Raw genomic sequence first — 20,832 nt, forward strand, 5'->3', positions numbered from 1 at the left:
TCGGTGCAACCCCTGGGAGCTGGGCACAGTTGATGATTCCAGTCTCAGTTTTTTGAGATTTGGTTGTGTCCAGGGGCTGCTTGGTGCTGACACCCATACTTTAAATTGATCATCTTAATTTCTTGCTGCTATCATCCAAGCAACTTAACACAACCAGATCTTCACTGGAAACAGAATCAGAAGTCCAAGGAGGACACTATTTCCACTAGCCAGTTAGCAAAATAAGTACTGGCCCATTAGCCCACTGACAAGGAATGAAGGAAGGTCTAATCTGGAATGTCACATCCTTGTCTCTCCTTTCTAATCCATGCTGGGTTCCATTCTGCTTCATTAGATTGCTTTCATGTAATGAGATTTCCCAGGACATCCTTTTTCCTGGGTGGGGGAGTAGGGAGAGTTATCTCAGAAAATTAAAGGTAGGTCTCTCCGTTTTGGACTCACATGCACCCTGACTTCTTCCTTCATAGCACTTACCACAACTGTAATTAAATATTTATTTGTGTGATTCTATTTCACATATGTATCACCCGCCAGGCACCATTAAGAGCAGAGGGACCATGTCTGCCTCTAACATAATTTCTGGTGCACGGTAGATGTTCACAAAAACATCAGACACGGATGCCTGGGTGGTTCAGTCTGTTGAACATCCAACTCTTGATCTTGGCTCAGGTCATGATCTCAGGGTTTGTGAGAATGAGCCCTGAGCTGGAATCTGCTGACGGCACAGGGCCTGCTTGGGATTCTCTCTCTCTCCCTCTCTCTCTCTGTCCCTCCCCTGAGTGAGTCTTTCTCTCTCTCCAAATAAATAAACTTAAAAAAAAAAACCAATCAGAAAAATGATGGCTTCCATGTTCTTGGCGGCCCAGAAAAATGGAGATGTATTCTAAGCTTAAATTAGAATACAGTATTTTTCCACCTAACATGTTTGAGACACTCCCCAAATGGTCCCTATTTTGGTAACCACACCTATTATCTATTCCCATTGTCTCCTAACAGAAGGCATTGTTTTAGAAGACTCTCATTTCAGGTAGAAAAGGACCCTGGGGTCAGAGTGGCTTGGCATCCAAACATGATACAATCAGAATCTCTTGTTAGAAGTGTGCTAAAGTAGACTAAGAATAACAGCTACTGGTCTACCAACGCCCTGTGTTCAAAGGGGAAGCTGGATGTTTGCATAATAGCAACCAAGTAGCAATTCATGCAAGGCAATTTACGTCTTCCTGATCCCTTACAAAGTTTAAGGGAGGGAGGTTCCATCATTCTGGGTTTCAGCTGAGGAAACCGAGGCTATGAGATGCTATAGGGCAACTTTCTCAATATCTCCTGGTCGGTAATTGGTTGAGCCGGGATTCAAACCTAGATCTTCCCTTTGCAAAGCTGAGGAGTGATCTTGGAGAACCAGAAAATAGCCTACTCTCTTCACCAGTTCCTTCTTTGCCTTCAAGCGACAGGTGCTACACAACGGAATGACTCTGGCCGGCCATTTAAGTTAAAACCAAACAAAAAGAGAGCTAAAGCCCCCATCACAAGATGAAACAGAAAGACAGGAAACACTCTTTAATCAACACTAATGACAGTAAAACCAACTCCCAGCTACAAGATAAATAAACTCTGGGGAGCTAACACACAGCACGGGGACTATAATTAACAATACTGTAGTCTATACTTCTACGATGCCAAAGAGAGTAGATCCTAAATGTTATCACCACACACTCAAAAAAACCATACTTATGTGAAGGCACGGAGGTATTAAGTAACCTCATGGGGGTCACAGTTTTGCAATTCATACCTATTTCTAAGCATCACATCGTACACCTTAAATTCATATACGTTATATGCCCACGAAAGCTCAAGGGGAGAAAACCACTAATGACGGTAAGGATCGCGATCATACGAGGCCTGTGTTCAACAGCCAGCGTCATAAACGGCCTCCTGCAAAGTGCCCCAGGCCCAAGGTCAAACTCCCTGCAAGCACGGGTCTCCTGAGCACACAGCAACAAAAACTCAATGAGCCAGATTCTCAGTCCGCCTGACGTTCTCCGTTCTCCCGGCTCCCCGAGGAGCCGTCCCTGCAAGTCAATCCTTTTCACACACACTCTCGATCTGAGCCCATTTTCTCAGTCTTTGGTGTGTTAAAAATATTTCATATTTGAATTCACTTTATTTGGCTTTAATTACCCCATTAGGGCTCCTGCCTCGGTGGTTCAGTCTGCTGTTTGTTTTCTGCTTTCCAGGACTACCCTCTTCGAATAGCACAAAACCTGGGGCTTCTCCACCTCTACCTTGGGTTTCCCACATGGATTTTACTGGTTATTTCTAGCTTTAAAAATAGCTTTCCGGGGGCGCCTGGGTGGCAGTCAGTTAAGCATCTGACTTCAGCTCAGGTCACGATCTGGTGGTTCATGAGATCGAGCCCCCCGTTGGGCTTTGCACGGACCGTGCGGAGCGTGCTTGGGATTCTCTCTCCCTTTCTCTCTCTGCCGCTGTCCCACACTCTCTCTCTCTCTCAAAATAAGTAACAGCTTCCTCTTGACGGATATAAGAGTACCTCTGTCCTGTTAAGGGTCTGTCTACATTGGGATGGTACAGGAGAGGGTTCTGAACTTTTCTAACAGACAGAGAGGGAGAGTTTGGGGAGAGGGGTAAGTCTTAGGAAATGGTAGGGACTTTCAGATCAGGCCCAGGTCCAATTACAGGTTCTGTCACTTATTGGCCATATGACTTCGCATGAGTTATTTAGCACTTCAAAGCCTCTTTCCTCCCTTGTAAAAGGGGATTAAAAGGGGGGGGAGGGGATTAAATGAGATAATACACACAGGTGACTGGCATAGAGGAGAGGCTCAACATCCAGGGGCTCCTGACTGGGGTTCACACACTACTGCTGACAGCAGGCATGGTATGGGGTTACCCCAATCACAAGGTAAAGGACAGGGTGCCCATCAATATCTGGGACATACTTATGCTAAAGAAGCTATCTGTTGTTTATCTGAAATTCAGATTCAGCTGAACACCCTGTATTTTTATTTGCTAAATCTCATAAACTGGTCAATATCATTATTACTTAGCCAAAGGCCATTTAAAAAAAAAAAAACATTAAAGGGGCACGGGGGTGGCTCAGTCGGTTAAGCGTCTGACTTCAGCTCAGGTCATGATCTCTCAGTCTGTCAGTTCGAGCCCTGCTCTGGGCTCAGTGCTGACAGCTCGGAGCCTGGAGCCTGCTTCAGATTCTGTGTGTCCCTCTCTCTCTGCCTCTCCCCCACTCACGCTCTGTCTCTCTCTCTCTCTCTCTCTCTCAAAAATAAATAAAACATTAAAAAATGTTTTTAACATTAAAATGAAGTTATTAAAAATACACACACACACACACACACACACACACACACACACACACACATTTCTAAGCCATTCAAAGAAAACCACTTCCTGGCAACATAAGACATAAACATTTTTTTCTCCCTGTAATTCATGCACAAACCCCCTGCTTTCTCAACAGTTGGCCCTCCTGGTGGGAAGTCACTTCTTTATTCCTCATCCGAGTGACACATTTGCCTACAGGAAGATACTCTGCCTAAGGAATCTTCAAATGTTATGCATTCTTGGAATTCTAACTTGTTATTTTTCTCCTGTGGAGCTACCCAAATAGGGACACATCTATAGCCTGTTTATACAGCTCTGTGGCCGGCTTGCTGGCCTCAAAACCCGGGTTTTGGCTGCAGACAATTATCAGGCCATGCCCTGAAGAGACCCTGGGGCCGCTGCAGACGGGGAGGTGGAAAGGGAGGAGGAGGGGCCGGCAGGGACCCCGGGATTAGGCAGCCAGGCAGGAACACGCGAAGAAACAGAGGCCAGGGTCTGGCAAGCCACAGGGTGAAACACAAGATGGGGACAACCGTGAGGAACCGGGGAACACAGGCATTAAGAGCAGGGAGAGGGTCAAAAGTCAGCAACCAGGAAGTCTGGGGACTGACGCAGTTAATGCAGAGCAGACGAGACTAGAGATGGGAGGCGGCTACCGGCCAAGGAGACGAGAATCCCAGGTTGCCACCTGCCCTGCCTCGGACTTCCTGACCAGGCGCAGATTACACAATTTGCAGGGTCGGGTGCAAAATGCACACACGGGGCCCCTTGTCCAAAGAAAGCATGAAGAACTTTAAGGGCGCCTGGCCCACCGGGAGCTGTCCGCCAACATCAGCCACCGGAGCGGTCCCTTCCAGCCGGCGCCGGTCATGAGAAGAAAGTCGTTTGTCCCCAGTCGGTGGGAGCAAATGGGGGCTTTCTCTCACTGAGGGCTCCAGGCTGAGGGCTCTGAAGCGCAGAGTATTTAACCCTATGGAGCCACATTTCTGTCTTTCACCCCAAGACTGGTGTGCACGCCAGTGTGAACAGTGCTGTTCAGTGGCCTAGACAAGAGAGGCCTCCCCTTCCTACCGGTAGAAATAGAACACGGTGTAAGCGTGGAAGAGGAAAGTGGCTAAGTACAGCCCCCGAAAACAGGGTCTAGGGTCTAGAGGACCCATAGATTAGTCCACTCACAGTATGGCGGCAGCTACCATAATGACAGCTACTGTCTGTGCAGTGACCTCTACGTGGCAGATACCATTCTAGACACTTCACGTAAGTGATCTCACGTGATCCTCCGAGGAAGGGGCTCTTGTTACCCCCATTTTATAGGTAAGGAAACTGAGGCTCTGAGTGGCTCAAAAGCTTATCTGAGATCACATGTCCAGGGAGAGGCAGGGCTGGGATTCACCCTGATGTCAAAGCTCTCTTCAGCACGGCGCACCGGTCCTCATCACGACATGACCATCGTCACCCTGTCGGGGTCAGGGGAGGAAGGGCCAGCCCTGGGCACACCACTGTTCACGGCCTGACTACTGCCCGGCCGCCATGATGTCTCCTCACTGAAATAAAGGGAAGATGGGGGCCGAGTGTGCCACAAGGTATGGGAACCGAGAGAAGACACGCTCTCTGGGTGCAGCCCTTGGCCCACAGCCAGTTCCCCCCAGGGCTGGGCAGCCACACCAATCAGAGGCCACCAGCCTAAGGAGGTGGGGCACCCAGAGCCCTAGACACCTGCCAACCTAACAGTTTTCTTTCTTGTGCCTGATGCTGTTCATTCCTTTTGGGTTATTTGCCTCCACTTAAAGAAAACAGGTATCTTTTCTAGAATCCACTAATTCTCAGAAATGGCCTCTCTCTCTTCAAACCAGCAACGAGAGCTCTTCTCTGAAATGAGACACAAATCTGAAAGCCCGAGGCCTCATGGAGACACTTCACGTTCTTGTGACCCTCTCCCCTCAGGGCAGATCAGCCCAGAAAAACAGGGGACGTTCAGTTAGATGGTGGGAAGTGTCGCCAACAGATCCAACATGGCGCCAGCCTCCGTTCCCCGCCACAGCCGGGCCTCACACACGCTGAGGCTGGCTGAGCAGGAGAGGCCCCGCTCGCATGAGAATTACGGTTTTTTATTCTTCTGAATATTCCAGAGCAGCCAGAGTGCAGACAGGACAAAGAGAGCTGGTGGGAGAGAGAGAGAGAGAGAGAGAGAGAGAGAGAAGATGAAGGAAAAACAAAGTGAAAGAGCCCCCGTGTCAAACATGCCCATGGTGAAGACAGCCCTCAGCCTCACACACCGTCTGGCTCTCTGACTCTGAGCTGAGAGTATTGCCAGCGTCTGGCTAGAAGTGGGTGGTGAATGTCAGAAGGCAGGCTCTCCTCCTGGCCCGACCGCCCGTGAGCCGAAAGATGCTTCCTCAGCGAGGAGGGGTCTGACCAGGCTCCTTGAAGTTACCCCCAAGGAGCACAGAGGACAGAGGACCTCAGCTCCTCTGCTGTCCTCCCAGAGCTGGAATTAAAGGCCTCCCACATCACAGACACACACACACACACACACACACACACACACACACACACACAGGTGAGCCAATTCCCAACAGCCCAGGGTCAGAGAACAGTGATGCACTTTCCACCCATGCCCTCCCCTCCTCCACACCACAGAGGTTTCTAGAACTGCCAGTTATCCACTTAAAAAAGAAAAAAAAAAGCACATCTTCCACCTCAGTTCAGTATTTTCCTTGATAATTCTGTTTCCATAGCAACCCAGCCTACTAGGCCTCAGCAATTATCTGTCGTCTGATGAGGGGAATGTGGAAAAAGCCGTGAAGGCTGACAGTGCCATATGTGTGTCAAAGGAAGGGTCACTTTAAGTTGTTGACCAAGGGACCTAGCAATGCTCCAGGGGACACCGCCCTCTGGGAACTCAATGCCCCCTCTCCATGTGGACCCCAACCCTAAACTCAAACCTCGGTCTCACGCACTGGTGGTCCCCACAGCCATCTTGAGTTCCAGGTCCCTTCTTCCTCCTTTCTGGCACATTCCCCCCACCTCCCAACTCAAGACTTTAGGCACCACCAAGGTTTACAGGTGACACACGAGGCTAAAATGACCCCTTGCTGCCCAAGGACATTAGAAGGAGAGCAATGTAACTGTCTAAGATGAGCTTAAGTGGGTTTCAGGCTGCATGGATCTCAACCGGGGCCATCTTGTCCCTCAGGGCACCCTGGACAATGTCTGAAGACACGTGTGACTATCAGGACTGGGAGTCTGGCAGGGAAACGCATGGAGTTACTGGCACCCAGGGATGCTACTCAACATCCTACAACACGTAGGCAATCCCTCAAGGAATTATCTGGCCCCAGAGATAGTGCCATGCTTCATGCTCGCTCTTTCAACAGCTTATGCCCTGCATTTCTTTAAATAAAAAATGGCCAGAGCACCTGGGTGGCTCAGTCGGTTGAGCGTCCGACTTCGGCTCAGGTCACGATCTCAGTTTGTGGGTTCAAGCCCCGTGTTGGGCTCTGTGCTGACAGCAGCCTGGAGCCTGCTTCGAATTCCATTTCCCTCTCTCTCTGCCCCTCCCCTGCTCATGCTCACTGTTTCTCTCTCTCTCTCTCTCATAAATGAATGAATGAATGAATGAATGAATGAAATTTAAAGATAGATAGATAATTATCATAGAAAAATGGCCATCCATCATAAATGGTGGCCTATCTGGGAAAAGGGTCCTTGCAAAACTAACAGCATAAGAGAATCTTTGCAAAGGCCCCCACCCTACTGAGATGCAAAAGAAAGAGTGACATTCTAGGTCACATGGATTAAGGTTTAAATTCAAAGTTGATTCAACGGTTTTGAGCCTGGGGCCTCTAGTCTCCAAGGGGTCTGGGACCTGGCTGAAGTTGTGTGCAAAATGTCTGTCTGGGCATCTTTGGGCAGAATGGGTTCATAACTTTCATCAGATTTTCTTTAATTTTTTTTAATGTTTATTTTTGAGAGAGAGAGAGAGAGAGAGCGAGCCAGGGAGGGGCAGAGAGAAAGGGAGGCACAGAATCTGAAGCAGGCTCCAGGCTCTGAGCTGTCAGCACAGAGCCCGACGCAGGGCTCGAACCCACAAACTGTGAGATCATGACCTGAGCCGAAGTCAGACACTTAACCGACTGAGCCACCCAGGCACCCCACTTTCATCAGATTTTCAAAGGAACTGCCTTGTAAAAGTCTGAAGACCAACCACCTAGATCCTATTTGGACTGACCTGCACTCTACATTTCTCATCTCCCATCATGCGAGACCCATGGCCTCCCCCCCTTCCCAACACTGGTATCACAAGATATCTCTTGGTAGCCTTAAAGGGGAGATATCATTGCCCCAACAGACAAAAATAGGCAATAGACATACGGACACCTTCCCAGCCTAAGAACCTGACCTTGGCCCTGCCCAAAGTATGCAGCAGAGACCTACCTGGTTTACCTGAACTTCATTCGGATTCGTCACTCGGTCCAGGCCATAGTCCAGCACATTGTTCATTCCCGGCTGAATGGAATAAAAACAACATAAGAACCACCACTGGAAAAGCCTCTACTTTATTATGATTCACTTTGGGTCTTCACCAAGCTGCCAGTTATGAGACTGAGCTAAGAAGGGCTTATGGCTTACCCCACAGGGTGCTACAAGCTACTGTAAGATGCTCTAGGTGAGCTGTTAAGCTTCATGGGTTTGTTCCACTACCACAGCATCCCCAGAACCCAACACAGTAGGATGGATGGGTGGACAGGTGTATGTTTGGGGAGGGGGGTGAATGGATGGATAGATTTATGGATGGATAGATGGATGGATAGATGGATGGATGGATGGATGGTTGGATGGATGAAAGGCAATATGGATGGATGGATGGATGGATGGATGGATGGATGGATGGATGAATGGATGGTTGGCTGGATGGATGAATGAAAGGCAATATGGATGGATGGATGGATGGATGGATGGATGGATGGATGAATGGATGGATGAAAGGCAATATGGATGGATGGATGGATGGATGGATGGATGGATGGATGGTTGGCTGGATGGATGGATAAATGAAAGACAATATGGATGGATGGATGGATGGATGGATGGATGGATGGATGGATGAACAGGCGGATGGAGAGAGGGAGGGAGGGAGGGAGGGAGGGATAAAACTCAAACTCAGTAAGAGTTCACTGGGATTTGTCCATAGGACTCTGACTCCTCTGGGAGTGCTCCTTCCCCACCCTACAGTGCAGTACTTTGAAGAGTCCAGGCTCCCGTCAGGCACATTTGGGTTCCAACCCTGGATCTGTCACTTCCTAGCTGTAAGAAGATTTTGGAAACTATTTCTCCTCTCTACACTTGCTATCCCTCCCGAGAACTGGAGATGATCTCTCCTACCTGTCAAGTTCTTGTTGAGGATTTAGCAACATGACATGTGAAGCTCTCACCAGACAGTAGCTATTACTGAGCAAGGGCTTGGACCCGTTTTAGGATCATGTATGTAAAGGCCTGGCCCCAAACGGGCCTCAGTCTTTACCAGTTCCCTTCTCCATCAGGCAGCCAACCCTCCAGCCAATCTTGCTTGGTCTCTCCCAATTCCTTGGCCAACAAGTTGGGTCTTTCACTTCCTTCTCTGTTAGTTTGGTGCAGGCAACCATCAAATTCTCCATATGTGTGCTTAACCAGGCCTTCCACACTGATGCAGACACCAGAGGCTGCCGAACTTTGTCCCCATCAGATTCAACCCCAATGGGATTCGCCACATTTTTAGCTCAGAGGCATGACTGCCCAATAAAATATATGGTGCTCAGTTAAGTGTGAATGTCAGATAAACAACAAAGAATTCTGATTCGTTATTTACATAAAAATACATTCCACGTGTTTCTAATGTAAATATACAATAAGCATAAAAATTTTGCGACATAAATCATTTGCTGTTTATCTGAAATTCCAATTGAACTGGGCATCTTCTATTTCACTTGCTAAATGTGCCAGCTTAGCTCAGCGGGCTACCACGGGGGCAGATACTGGGTACACGGACTAGGCAAGGAAGAGAAAAAAGAAAGAAGTAGAAAGTGGGTGGGGAGAGAGAGAGGGGAAGGGAGTGGCCATCGTTACTCTAATTGTCACATGTGGGCTTCCATCAACAAATATTTATCAGGCACTTCCCATGGCTGACATTGCGCTCAGCCCAGAGAGCCCCTGGCCAACGTGACACCTCGAGGCATCCCCAGATGGCATCTCAAGGCACTTCCAGTCTTGTGGGCGAGGCAGCCCCTTGGCAATTAGTCACACACCCCCACCCAGGGGACTGCCTTTCTCCCTCTGCTGGTTTGGAAGGCTCCCAGCCTCCGCTCATTCGTTCCTTTACTCGTCGGGTAGCACCAAGTGCTAGTTCTCCACGGCGGTCACCACCGCTGATGCCGTTTCTGGCGCACAAGAGAGTGCTCGACAAAGACAACCCAGAGCTGACTGCCAGCTCACAGGAAACAGGGCAAAGACATCCCTACAGTGGGTGGGCGGCCGGCAGATAAGGAGACGCGCAGATGTGCCCAGGGCCACTACCACACGCGGGAAGACCGCAGAGACAGTCCCCCTGCGGTGAGTGCCAGCGGGTGACGCTCCAAGAACATCTCTTGGGCGTCGGCCAAAGAAGCGATTTGCTAAATGCCTCACAATTCGGGTGAGGAAAGGGCCCTTGCACCCCCAAAGACTGCTCCGCGAGGAGGCGACATCCCCAGAATCGGCGTTCCAGAGCAGAGCCAGGCTGGGAGCTGATGGACACTTCTTGGTGACACGCCACACGTCCCTCCCGTGCCTTGTCCTCCTCTCCCTCATCATCTCTCTTTCCCCTAACGTATCAGTTCAGACCCTTCCGGCGCATGGAACAGGAAACAACAAAATGCCACACGGTTCCATAAACAAAATAAAGAAGGGGGAAGACGGAGAGGAGGCTGCACCAGGGGACGAGTCCTGACTGGAACATCACTTCTACAGAGAGGTGCTCCCGGGCCCTGATCTGCCTCGAGACCCCGGCCTCTTTCGCGCTCTGCTGGCGTGCTGTATGGTACACACCCATGGTGCAAAGCTGTCCTTCTTCGTCCCTCCGCCAGACCGCGAGCCCCTTGAGGGCTGTCCTGGCTTAGAATTCAAATACCCCCATTGCCTAGGGGGCACTTGGCCCAGAGAGGGCATTTCTGATCATCTGGATCACAGTAGGTGGAGTTTTCCATCGGTTTTTATGACATAACGCTCTATGTCAGACCATTTTCCCAGGTCAACAAATGGCCTTTGAAAATGCTATTTTAGCAATTTAATGATTTAATCGCAATGGTCCTTCATATGGATATAATCTTATATTTAAAGGTTTTTTCGTTTTGGGGTTTTTGTTTTTTTTTTTGAGAGAGAGAGAGAGCAAGAGAAGGAGAGAGAGAGAGAGAGAGAGAGAGAGAGAGAGAATCCTAGGCAGGCTCCAGGCTCAGTGGGGAGCCCAACACAGGGCTCGATCCCACAACTGTGAGCTCACGACCTGAGCCAAAATCAGAAGTCGGATGCTTAACCGACTGAGCCACTCAGGCGCCCCTTAAAGATTTAAATCTATTGGGGCGCCTGGGTGGCTCAGTGGGTCAAGCATCCGCTTTGGGCTCAGGTCATGTTCTCGTAGTTCCTGAGTTCGAGCCCCACGTCAGGCTCTGTGCTGACAGCTCGGAGCCTGGAGCCTGCTTGGGATTCTGTCTCCCTCTCTCTCTGCCCCTCCCCCGCTTGCGCTCTGTCTCTCTCTCTCTGTCTCTGTCTCTCAAAAGTAAATAAAACGTTAAAAAAAATTTTTTAAAGATTTAAAGCCATTTATTTATTTAAATTTATTTTGCCATCTCGCTGTTGTTGGACATTCAGCCCAACCTTGACAGGAAACGGAAGGCAGCCACTCTCTTCTCTGGTGGCCGGGCAGAGTTCGCGGTTGACACGAAGGCCATTTCGCTTGACACTCAGACAAGCGACCGGGTGATTTAAAGCACACACCACCTGCATCCCTGGACCATATCCTTCATGTATCCATGGTCCAGACGTCAGCGACCAGATCCTCGAGAGACCCAGAAGTCGCAGCCGGTGCAGCAAAGACGCACGGACAGCCCCCAGGTGACTTCTCTGAAGGAACCGTTCTCCCCCGTTCTCCCTCTGCTGCCTTACACAAGTAACTCTTGTTGGCATCCTGCCCGGATGCAGCAGGTTAAAAAATGGGCGGGGAGCATCACTTTCCTTCATCATTCTCCCCTTCTGGACCCGGTCCCCAGCACATCCATGCTGAGTTACAGGCAGCGTTTGGGCTCAGGATGGGGGTTGGGCCGGATCCCTCAGCCACCACCTCCCATCCCACATCTCGAGGGTGGTCTTGGCCTCCGTCTGTGCTGATATCCCTCTACAGCATCTGGCACCACATTCCCACCACCCCCTTAACCGATCACCCCGCGCTGTGCCCCCTCAGCACTTAAGCCTTACCTCTGGAGCAGTGCTGCTAGCCCGTTACCACGATTTGGATTTTGCGCCCCCCGAGCTGGGAGAGGGGACCACGTGCGGGCGCACCTCCCAGAGCGGGAGCTCGTCAGACAGATGTTGATTCACATCCCAGTGCTGTGCAACCTACTGACCATCTCTGAGCCTTGATCGCCGGCCCCGTCGGGATAACAGCGATGGGGAGACTCCCTATTGGGCGGCATTGTCATCGGGTAAGTGGGATCGTCCTCGCCAAGGGCTTAATATGGGCAGGCGCTTGAGGACTTTTAGCAGCTGTTTCACGCCCAGAACCCACCTCAGCTGGCCCGGAGTCAGGGCCCATGAAGGTTTCACGGATCACTGAACAGACAAGGGGACGGCTGGGCAACAGCAAACCACGCCCCACGCTATGACAGTTGGTTCCAGACAGTCCACACACAGTTGGTTCTAGACTCCACGGAGCCAAAAGCTTTGTTTGCCTGGCTGCCTTTTCTCCCACTGAGGTGACAGTTTGTTTGGGTCTCCTGGGGACAGTCTGACAGTCCCTAAGCCCCTGGGCTTCATGGGTCTGTCGGTCCAACTGCTCGATTTCTACCTAGGCTGAGACAGACTTCAAGCAGGACGCCCCTCAAACGGAACATTCCACCAGGAGGCGGACCGTGTTTTAAGAAAGTCGGGGAGGGGCGCCTGGGTGGCGCAGTCGGTTAAGCGTCCGACTTCGGCCAGGTCACGATCTCGCGGTCCGTGAGTCCGAGCCCCGCGTCGGGCGCTGGGCTGACGGCTCGGAGCCTGGAGCCTGTCTCCGATTCTGTGTCTCCCTCTCTCTCTGCCCCTCCCCCGTTCGTGCTCTGTCTCTCTCTGTCCCAAAAATAAATAAACGTTGAAAAAAAATTTAAAAAAAAAAAAAAAAAAAAGAAAGTCGGGGAGATGGGGGCGCCTGGGTGTGGCTCAGTTGGCTAAAGGTCCAACTTCGACTCAGGTCTCACGGCTTATGAGTTCGAGCCCCGCATCGGGCTCTGTGCTGACGGCTCAGAGCCTGGAGCCTGCTTCGGATTCTGTGTCTCCCTCTCCCTCTCCCTCGCCCCACTCACTCTCTCTCTCTCTCAAAAATAAATGCGCGTTGTAAAAAGTTAAAAAAAAAAAAAAAGTTGGGGAGAGCAGGACCCAGATGCTCCCCAGCCTCATCTTTGACTTCTGGTGGGCAGCACTGACAGGGACTGGGTGCAAGAACAGTTTTGCGCCCACGGGGTTTTACGACTGCCCCGGGTACACCAGAACGTCGTGGCGAACTTGGCTCCCTGGCGATATCAAAGAGGGACTGGGTACTTTGGAACCCCGGCATCATGTTCGTTGGAGCAGCAGCAATTCATGCGACGCGCTAATGACCGGGGGGGGGGTTACAAAAAGGCCTTCGGACGCGCTAAGACATGGCGGGACACTGTCGTGGGCGGCATAAGAGCAGAGGGACCGGAGAGAGAGCTCCTCTGACACTCACTAGCTGTGCGACTTTGGCAACATCCCTGAGCCTCAGCATCCTTATCAGCAGAATGGGACTAATAATACCACCTTCTACACGGGGCCGCAAGATGAGATGAGGGAACGAAGGCAGAAGGATGCTAGCACAGTGCCCGGCACACACTCATGCGCTCAGTTGGGCCTGCTGTGATTGATGACGATGATGGCGGCGGCGACAGTCACAATGGTGCCGGTGGAGGCGGAGGAAGCGGGAGCAGGGGTGGTGGGTTGGAGGCGGCACAGGTGATGGTGGAAGAAGCAGTAATCACAGAGTCGCCTTGTCAAATTCAGGGACTTGTGCATCATACCATGAGGAGCCACTCGGCCAGTTGCCTGGGGCGGGGGCTGAGAGCTTTCCCCAAGACATGGGGAGAACTCAGATCATCTGGTTTTCACTCTGTTCCCTACAGGCCTCGTGGCTGCGGGGACAGAGGGGAGGAGAGAGACCCGGGGCGGATCCTGTGCACAGCCCGTGGATGTCACGTTGCAAGCGATGCAGTCACCCGGCTATTTCCCCACCACGGAGTCTCTGCATGTACCACGGAAGCCATTCTCCACCGTGCAAGGAGCAGGGTCCCCTCCATCACGAGTGCCACGGGCACCAGGACGTCTTACGTCTTGCCAGATGAGCGGCTTACCCGCCATTTGCCCTTATCCTCACCAAGGCTCCCCGGTTAGGAACAGATGACAGGAGGCAGGCTGAACAAAGATGTCACTCCTGAGCTACAAAGGGGAGGGGCGGGGAAGGCGTGCTTGGCTGTCTCTCCAGGACCCTGTCATCCCAGTCGGCACTCCTTCACCCAGGGGACCTGTGTCGGGCGTCAGCTAACTGGTTTGTCTAGGGGAAGGAAGCCTGAAACAAAGCAACACCCAACAAGCTTCTTGGGGATCAACCCCAGGACCTTGACCTCAGCAGCGAGGCGTGCAAATCGATGCCCCCACAGATGGCACACCGCATGCGATATCTGGTTCTGAATGTAGAAAGAAAATGGCCCAAATGGCCCAAATCTGACGAGCTCCAAGTTCAAAACCCCGGAAGCTTTGGCACCGTGACCGACCCAGCTCACGTGCTGGTTCTGAGAATTCGGCCACCTGGCGGGCAGGAAAAGTGGAGGAAGAAGAGGAGTGACATTTGCGTTCGCTTTTCAGAATCCCTGTAGCGACCTGTGGGCAGCACCTGGGTCTGACACTGGAGTAAACTGAGGCAGCAGAGTTAACCCCAGTGGGTGACCGTGACAGCACGCTTCTCTGCCGGGGGGCGGGACTACCACTTCCCGGTAACCAGCGGTAACAAGTGACGTCACTTATACGCAGCTTGTCTCTCTGGGCCACTTAAAGTCCCCGAGCTCTGAGCAGGGAGGCACAGCACACACTCCTTCCCTCTAGCCCCCTCCCGCCTCAGCTGCTGGGGAAGGATCTAGAAAAGCAAACGGAGAGGGAGCAAGAGACACAAGGCATGGCTTCCAGTTCCCTGCAGCATTTTACATGGAGCCTGGGTTCTAGTTTTTTCTTCCCGTGTTCCTTTTCCAAGGTATCATGGCACACACACACACACACACACACACACACAATTCCACCTCTATATTATAAAAGGCAAGCTCATTCAGGTTCCTCCCATGGCTGGCTTCACTTAGACCCAACACCAACGGACCAACAGATGAGCCACAAGCTCATTCCTTCCAAGCCGTCTCTTTCCTCTTCCACCGAGAGGCACCTGGATGTTAACCCAACACTAAGCCACCGCTCTTGCTGATTCAGTTCCAGCCCCAGAGGGAGATGAGCCAGCAAAAGGGATGGTGAGGACAGGGTGACAGACGGGTGGGACCAGGAAGGATAATACTCACAGGGCATCGGTGGACCAGCCAGTATGCCTTCTCCTGGCAATCCAACGCATACCTGTCTGCTTTATTCCTTTCCTTCCCAGTCCTGAAAAACCAAAAGCCGCATCAAGGCCAGTGAGACTTTTGTCCGTTTGCTCAGTGATGCAGCCCGTCCCCAAAGCCCCAGACCACTCCCCCCGCCTCTCCAAGTCATCTGTGTTTGCCCATAATCGTAACAATGACAGCAAACACTAATATCACCCTCTCGTGCTAGGTCCTCTCACGCGTGTGAACTCACGTAATCCTCCCCAGTGACCTCGTCTTACCTCGCAGCTCGGCGGACTGAAGTAAAGACAGACTGAACGCCCCGCGGAGGGTCACGGTGGCAGCAAGGGGCAGAGCACGGCTCTACCCGACAGCCCTGTGCTGCGACGCAGCCACGCCACCGTGACTCGGCCCCAGAATCGAATCCCCTCCACCTTCACCACCACAGCGAGTGTGGACGACATTCGGGGTTGATGACATCGGCCCACCTGGCTTAACATTTCCCTGCTTCGATAAACACCGTGGTCAACACCCGGACAAGTGGCAGCAGGCAATGCCAGAGCTTGCTACCAGGGACGATGCTGGGCCTCGGGTGGGGGTGGGGGCGAGGGGGGGGCGTCGTGTGTGTCTCCCTCCCGGTCATTCCCGCTCTGTCACTTCACAGAGTTCGTGCCAAGTCGGGGTTTTTTCCAAACCCAACTGATTATGGTGGAAGGCTATTTATCTTCCCTCTGATCTCTCTCTCCCCCTTCTCCCATTATGGGTAGGAAATGATGCTGTGCTCTCCTCCTACGGAAGCCGGGCGACATTAATTACGGTGCCAGGGGCCCCATTTGCCACTATTTCCACGGCGACCTGCACCCACGTGGCTATGCTGGTTTTCCAGGCAACGTGGGATGACGTACATGCCCTCCAGAAGACAGAGACAGCAGACTTATCCGCCAGCGAATGCATCGTCAATAACATCATCTCATCTAGAGGGCCAGGTGGGTGGAGAGCGCCATTCCAGTAGGGTGTTTTGCCAACTTCCTCTGGAAATTAAATATAAACACCATCCCTTCTCCTTCCCCTTGCCGGCCTAACTGGATTTTCCACCAGGTTAACTACCCCGCGTCCTCAGGAGGATGGGCCACAGGCGGCCCGAGGCACTGTGGAGTTTCCACAATGCTGGAGAGTCTTATGAAAACAGCCGATCGCTAATTTACGTAATGGTCCTTTCTGGTTTCTTCTCTGGCTCTTCTGTGACCAGCATCAGACTGGCTGCTGTCAGCGCAGAGCCCGCTTCGGATCCTCTGTCCCTCTCTCTGCCCCTTCCCTGCTTGTGCTCTCTTGCTTTCTCTCTCAAAAATAAATATTAAAAAAAAAGAAGAAGAAGAAAGGGGCACATGAGTGACTCTGTCAGTTAAGCGTCTGACTCTTGATTTCAGCTCAGGTCATGATCTCATGGTTCACGAGTTCAAAGCCCGCATCAGGCTCTGCATTGACAGCACGGAGCCTGATTGGGATTTCTCTTCCCTCTGTTGGCCCCTTCCCCTCTTGTGCTCTCTATCTCGAAGTAAATAAATACATTTTAAGATATTAAAAAGAGAAAATAAAAAAAGAAATACAATTACATACTGCTTTATGAGCTCTAAGGAAAAGTTCAGGTGCTCTAATGCACAATCTCAGATGGCCCCTGTGGAGCTTGTTAATCTGTCTACAATTCCTTGGCATTCCTCCCATCGAGAGGAGGGTCTATGTCCTCCCCTCCTGGGACCCAGGTGGGTTTCTTGTGGCTCTTTCAAACCCATATAATATGTCAGAAATGGCACACTGCGATGTTTGAGGTTGGGCCCTAAAAGGTGGGACAGCTGCCATCCTCCTCACTGGAATATCTGCCCTTGAAGCTTCCAACCACCTGCAAGCAATGTGACTGCCCCAATGCCACCATGTTGTGAGGGAGCCCAAGCAGTCCAGAGGCTACAAGATGAGGGCAGGAAATACCCAGCCAGGTGTTGAGGGCCTCCAGCTCCAGCCCTCTCACCACAACCATGTGAGAGACTCAGATCCAGAACTGCCCAGCCAAGCCCTTCCCAAATTCCAGACCAACAGAAACCTTGAAAGATAATAAAGTGACTGTTGCTGTTTTGAACCACTTTTAGGATGATCTATGTGCAATAACAATGACTAATCAGAAAAGCCTCTTTGAGCATGTGACATTTGAACTGAGAGATCTCTCACTCTGAAGGGTGACAGGGCTCTATTTTTGTTTCAAAAATGGCGGCAGGGGCACCTGGGGGGCTCAGTCATCGAAGCGTCCGACTTCAGCTCAGGTCATGATCTCGCGGCTCGTGAGTTCGAGTCTCGCGTCGGGCTCTGTGTTGACAGCTCGAAGCCTGGAGCCTGCTTCGGATTCTGGGTCTCCCCCTCTCTCTGCCCCTCCCCCACTCATGCTCTGTGCGTCTCTCTCTCTCTCAAAAATAAATAAATATATTTTAAAAATAGGGGCACATGGGAGCAAAGAGGCCAATTGGGGGGATACTGCCATGGCCTGGATGACAGCGAGGTTGGTTCAACCAACTCAGGGGAAGGGGGGGCACACAGAGGAGGAGGAGGTGGGGTGGTAGGAATTTTGCCAGAAGTGGCAACAGGACTGAATGACTACACAGGGGGCGTGAGGGCTTGTGGGCAGGAGGTAAACGAGGTTCCCTGTACTGATGGGGGTAACACTAGAGGAAGAGGTTTGGGGTGCGAGGGAGCGAAACATTCAAATACGAACAAGTTATGTTTGAGATGCGACATCAACATGCAATGAGTCTGGGATTCGGAATAGAGGTTTGTGTTGAGAGGCTCAGTATAACCAAATGGTTACCTCATGAGCCACCGACACATACACAGCCAACCTAACTTTGTGGTGAGACCCTGTGTTTGTATTAATCGGGGTTCTGCAGAGAAACAGAACCGGTAGGAGATTAGATAGATAGATAGATAGATAGATAGATAGATAGAGGCAGAGTTTATTTGTTGAGTAACACACAACTGAGGAAGCTGGCAAGTCTAAATTCCACAAGACGTGCCAGCAGGCTGGAGACCCAGGAAACGGCTGATGTTGCAACTTGAGTCCAAAGGCAATCTGAAGGCAGAACTACTTCTGCCTCAGAAAACCTCAGTCTTTGGGGCACATGGGTGGCTCAGTCGGTTAAGCGTTCGACTTCGGCTCCCGATCTCACGATCTCACGGTTTGTGGGTTCGAGCCCCGTGTCGGGCTCTACGCTAACCGCTGGGAGCCTGGAGCCCGCTTCAGATTCTATGTCTCTCTCTCTCTCTCTCTGCCCCTCCCCACCCACACTCTGTCTCTCACTCTCTCTCAAAAATAAAAATTAAAAACAAAGATTAAAGGGGCGCCTGGGTGGCTCAGTCGGTTGAGCGTCCGACTTCGGCTCAGGTCATGATCCCGCCATCTGAGTTCGAGCCCCGCGTCGGGTTCTGTGCCGACGGCTCAGAGCCTGGAGCCTAATTCAGATGCTGTGTCTCCCCCTCTCTCTGCCCCTCCCCTACTCACACTCTGTGTCTCTCTGTCTCTCAATAACAAATAAATGTTAAATTTTTTTTAAATATTGTAAAAAAAAAATAAAAAATTAAAATTAAAAAAAAAAACCCTCAGCCTTTTTAGTTAAAGCCTTCAATTGATGAGATCAGGCCCACCCACACTATGGAGGTAATCTGCTTTACTCCAAGTCTACTGATGTGAATGTTAACCTCATCTAAAAAATACCTTCACAGTGTCATCATAGACTGGTGGTGGCCCTGCTGTCTAGGTGCCACGGCCCAGCCAAGTTAACACATAAAATTCGCCGCTGCACATCCTAGAGCTGAAATCGGAGGCAGCCTTTGAGTTAAGCAATGGAATTAGTAGGGAAAAGCCAGTATCTCAGAAGGACGGAGTCTTTCCGGAATCGCTCATCCCAAAGCAGCTAGAAACGACGGAGGAGGGGATGCCCTAAGACACGGCAACGCAGAGCTCTGTCCGGGCTAAGGCCAAGTCTGAGTGGTAGGGCCTGGGGGGAGCCACTGAGAATAGCCCTGAGTTGCACACACAGCTAGGGCGTCCTGGAAGGCATGTCAGGGTCACTGGGCTATCCTGCTCAGAGCAGAGAGGTGGAGGAGGATGAGGGGGTTCCAGCCCAGTGTGGAACCCAATAGAAACTCAAAACTGGTGCATCGACTAGACCTAAGTAACACTAGCCCAGCCTTGACCATTACCTCAAGAGCGACTTTGCCAAGGACTTTTTAACCTCTCTAAGCCTCCATTTCCCCATTTGTGGATGTGAGGGGTGACAAGAGTTCCTGCTGTGAGCACTTGCTCTCACCATCATAAACGGAGGCAGTACAGGAAACTCACCAAATGAAACCTTATGAACAAACACAAGTGATGGGAGGTTAGAGCACTCCCCGCAGCTGTTCTGCCTCAGGCACACCCAGGCAGAAACACGTCAGCGGCGAAAGACCCGCTCCAGGTCTCTCAGTAATGCTCCTCTACCTGAATTTAAAGCCTCAGAGCAGACAGTCCCTCTCCGAAGCAATAAAGCCATCTGCCATTAGAACTTTTATGTCTCCCCCCCCCCCGCCGCCCCGCCCCTAACAGGCCCTTCTGCATAATAGCGCTCACCCTCTCGTGACGGTTAATTTTATGTGTCAACTTGATTGGACCACGGGGTGCCCAGAGAGTTGGTCAAATGTTATTCTGGATGTATCCCTGAGGATGTTTTCAGCTGAGGGTATGTTAAAGTTGAAGGCCTAGGGCGCCTGGGTGGCGCAGTCGGTTAAGCGTCCGACTTCAGCCAGGTCACGATCTTGCGGTCCGTGAGTTCGAGCCCCGCGTCAGGCTCTGGGCTGATGGCTCAGAGCCTGGAGCCTGTTTCCGATTCTGTGTCTCTCTCTCTCTCTGCCCCTCCCCCATTCATGCTCTGTCTCTCTCTGTCCCAAAAAATAAATAAACGTTGAAAAAAAAAAAAAATTTAAAAAAAAAGAAAAGTTGAAGGCCTGAATGGAACAAAAAGACTGATCTCCCCCAAATGAGAGGGGATCCCTCTTGCCTGGTGGCCTTGAGCTGGGACATCAGTCTTTCCTTGCCTTCAGGCTCAACTGAAACGTCAGCGTCCGGGCCTCCAGCCGCTTAGCCTCCAGACGAACCTATCACACCAGGGCTTCTGGATCCCCAGCCTGCCAGCCGTAGGTCATGTCACTTCGAAGCCTCTGTAGTTGTATGGGCCAATTCCTTATCATAAACCTCTGATATACATACATACATACATATCCTAGTATTTCTGTTTCTGTAGAGAGCCCTAACCAATCCACCACTACTCGGATCCCAAGGATCTTGGATGAGATTCCGCTGTTCAGCCCAGCCACGCACCAGCAAGGGTAGACCTTCCAGAAACTGGACCTGCCTGGGCAAGTGAGGCTGACTGGACTCACCCATTTTGGTAATATCTGGTATTGGTCCCCGGGTATTCTTGACTCCCCCACATCACAGGCACACAGTAGGATTGTACATCCCCACCCAAAAGAGTTTAAAGTTGGGCACCACCATAGGAGCCGCTTTGTTGGGCTAATGAATTGTGAACACAAGTGACAC

At 51.3% G+C, this 20,832-nt stretch overlaps 1 protein-coding gene across 1 annotated transcript in view; it reads right to left on the reverse strand.

The window, feature by feature from the left end:
- Positions 1–20,832, reverse strand: part of RGS9 (regulator of G protein signaling 9) — a 155,891-nt gene that overhangs the window by 27,917 nt on the left and 107,142 nt on the right. The window contains exons 2-4 of the mRNA XM_032595713.1: positions 16,439–16,454; positions 15,195–15,281; positions 7,795–7,866 (exon numbers count right to left, since the gene is read on the reverse strand). Coding sequence (XP_032451604.1) covers positions 7,795–7,866; positions 15,195–15,281; positions 16,439–16,454 — 175 coding nt within the window. The remainder of the gene's footprint in view (positions 1–7,794; positions 7,867–15,194; positions 15,282–16,438; positions 16,455–20,832) is intronic.

Source organism: Lynx canadensis, chromosome E1 (genome assembly GCF_007474595.2).
Source record: "Lynx canadensis isolate LIC74 chromosome E1, mLynCan4.pri.v2, whole genome shotgun sequence".
NCBI classification, from domain to species: Eukaryota; Metazoa; Chordata; class Mammalia; order Carnivora; family Felidae; genus Lynx; species Lynx canadensis.